The sequence below is a fragment of the Sabethes cyaneus genome, chromosome 1 (genome assembly GCF_943734655.1).
Source record: "Sabethes cyaneus chromosome 1, idSabCyanKW18_F2, whole genome shotgun sequence".
NCBI lineage: Eukaryota > Metazoa > Arthropoda > Insecta > Diptera > Culicidae > Sabethes > Sabethes cyaneus.
The window spans coordinates 110,233,086-110,236,264 of NC_071353.1; the positions used below are offsets into that span (position 1 = coordinate 110,233,086).

Sequence of the window (3,179 nt, forward strand, 5' to 3'; positions counted from 1 at the left end):
TCCGTACGCGTTGTGTCTGGGCCTTAAGGGCCAAACAGAATGCTGCGTCAACGCGTCCGTCAGCGTTATTCTGACAGTTTTCCCATGGGTTTACTGTCAAATTGACGCTGACGGACACGTTGACGCAGCATTCTGTTTGGGCCTTTAATACATGCCGTCGTGTCTTGTACACAACCCCTCTGATTTTTTTCTGGGTTTCTTTTCTGATCGAGTGAGATTGCATTAGAATTACCGCACCTGCCAAAACTTCATTGCGTTCCGCCAGTTTGCTTGCAAGTGTTTGAGTGTCCTGTCTATTCGTGTGTCCATGTCTATCCATTCCGTCTACTTCATGGTGTCGTAGTTCTTTCAGTGAAAATTTTCAAAACTTGATTTTAGTTTGAAAAAGAAGTGGAAGTCAATGCAATTGTGTTTTGAAAAATCTGTTTTCTAGTAGCAGAAAAATAAACCAAGCCTAATAAGCTAACAGAAATCATGGCAAACAAGAGGAAAGCGGATGGACAGTTGCCGGCTGAAGAAAATGATTTGCTGTTGATACGACCCCTGTAAGAAGTGTGTTTTGGTTTATTTTTTCCCAATAAATTATTTTAATATTTTTGCAGCGGTGCCGGCCAGGAAGTCGGACGATCGTGCATTATGCTTGAGTTTAAGGGTAAAAAAATCATGCTTGACTGCGGAATCCACCCGGGACTGTCGGGTATGGATGCACTTCCGTTTGTTGATCTAATCGAAGCGGATGAGGTGGATCTGCTGTTTATATCGCATTTTCATTTGGACCACTGCGGTGCGTTGCCCTGGTTTTTGCAAAAGACCAGCTTCAAAGGTCGTTGCTTTATGACCCATGCAACGAAAGCTATCTACCGGTGGATGTTATCGGATTATATCAAAGTTAGCAACATCAGCACCGAACAGATGTTGTACACGGAGGCCGATCTCGAGGCCAGTATGGAGAAGATTGAGACGATCAACTTTCACGAGGAGCGTGATGTTATGGGTGTGCGGTTCTGGGCTTACAATGCCGGTCATGTGCTTGGCGCGGCCATGTTTATGATTGAAATTGCTGGCGTTAAAATTTTATACACTGGGGACTTTTCACGGCAAGAAGATCGGCACTTGATGGCTGCCGAAATACCGGCCATGAAACCGGACGTTCTGATTACGGAATCTACTTACGGAACGCACATTCATGAGAAGCGAGAGGATCGCGAAAATCGATTCACTTCGCTGGTACAGAAAATTGTCCAACAGGGCGGTCGGTGCTTAATTCCGGTGTTTGCTTTGGGTCGTGCCCAGGAGTTGTTGCTGATTTTGGACGAATATTGGAGTCAAAATCCGGAGTTACAGGAAATTCCAATTTATTATGCGTCTTCGTTGGCGAAAAAATGCATGGCCGTGTATCAGACCTATATAAACGCTATGAACGATAAGATTCGGAGACAAATTGCTGTTAACAATCCGTTTGTTTTCCGTCATATTTCGAATCTGAAAGGAATTGATCACTTCGAGGACATAGGTCCTTGCGTTGTGATGGCTTCGCCCGGTATGATGCAAAGCGGGCTCTCGAGAGAATTGTTCGAAACTTGGTGTTCCGATCCGAAAAACGGTGTTATTATTGCCGGTTATTGTGTAGAGGGAACGCTTGCAAAAACTATACTTTCGGAACCCGAAGAAATCACCAGCATGTCTGGTCAAAAGTTGCCGCTAAACATGTCCGTGGATTACATATCCTTTTCTGCCCATACAGATTATCAGCAAACAAGTGAATTCATTCGGTTACTCAAACCAACACACGTAATTCTGGTTCATGGAGAACAGAACGAAATGGGCAGACTGAAATCAGCGCTGCAGCGCGAATACGAGAACGATCCGAACGCAAATATTACTCTGCATAATCCAAGAAACACCCACGCAGTGGAACTGTGCTTCCGGGGTGAAAAGACTGCCAAAGTTATGGGAACACTAGCTGTCAAAACGCCGGAGGAAGGGCAGAAACTTTCCGGAGTTCTTGTTAAACGAGATTTTAAATACCACCTCTTAGCTGCATCCGATTTGTCAAGTAACTTAGTTTAAAATTCTCGTTTTCACTGATATGCAGTTTTAACAAACAAATTCCTTTTTAGAATATACCGATATGAGTATGTCGGTGGTAACCCAGCGTCAGAGCATCCATTGGCAAGGTTCGATAGCCAGTTTAAAACTGTTGCTGGAGCGCATTGGCGGTCCCGGTACGGTAACAGCTGATTCGACGGAAAACGAAAAGAAGTTCCGCGTTTTCGAGTGCATTGATTTAACGTTCGATGGAAAGATTGTGATCATGGAGTGGCAAGCAACGCCGGTAAACGACATGTACGCTGACACGGTGTTGGCCAGTTTACTGCAGTCCGAGCTGGGCGGTAGCATGGTGAAAGGTGCCACAGCTAGCAAACCGGATAAGATGCACTTTAAAGAGTGTCTGATCGAAACGCTGCAGGATATGTTTGGCGAGAGTTCCGTTCCAAAGCTGTTCAAGGGTGACAGTTTAAGTGTGACCGTACACGGGAAGTTGGTGGAGATTAATCTAAGCACACTGGTGAGTACTGTTAGTTAGGTTGACGCTAAAGCGCCAGTTAACGTAATCTTTATCGATAGGAGGTGATTTGTGACCAAGATGAAACTCTTTACCAGACTGTCAAAACGACGGTAAATAAACTCCATCAGAATCTAGTGCAGGTGTCCTAAGGATGCGGTACGTTGTGAACAAGGTTTACCTTACCTTATAATTTTACATTCATTTTTGATTTTCAACTTACAATACATATATCTTCGCAGTAAGGAAAGTAGAGCGTTTACTAAATCTTAATATAACTTTTTGCTGTTTTTTATCCGAACCACGATCCAATTGAACTGTGCTCTATTTGTAAATAGACCGCAGTTTTATACTTCGCCGAAGCGAAGGTACATTTTTGGATCACGGAAAGCCATTTACATTAAAACTTATAGCAAGGGGGTCAAAGTGTGGTAAGCCATATGCAGGTGTCATGTTGGTATCCTGTAACATTAACTATAAAATTAAGCGTTCAATTCCCAGGTCATCAGCCGTAACAAGTATCGTAGCATCAACTACTTTGAATGTTCTGGTATACTATCAAAACGTCGGCGGAATGAATAGCTCTCTCGCCGAGTATAAGTAAGTCAGTCTT

General features: G+C 43.7%; 1 protein-coding gene across 1 annotated transcript; it reads left to right on the forward strand.

Moving 5' to 3' along the window:
• Positions 1 to 344: 344 nt before the first annotated feature.
• On the forward strand, positions 345 to 2,818 carry LOC128741323 (cleavage and polyadenylation specificity factor 73). Its single transcript, XM_053837101.1, has 4 exons — positions 345 to 545; positions 603 to 2,056; positions 2,121 to 2,569; positions 2,629 to 2,818. Exons 1-4 carry the CDS (start codon positions 475 to 477, stop codon positions 2,716 to 2,718), a joined length of 2,064 nt encoding a protein of 687 aa, XP_053693076.1. The 5' UTR covers positions 345 to 474; the 3' UTR covers positions 2,719 to 2,818.
• The last annotated feature ends 361 nt before the right edge of the window (positions 2,819 to 3,179 follow it).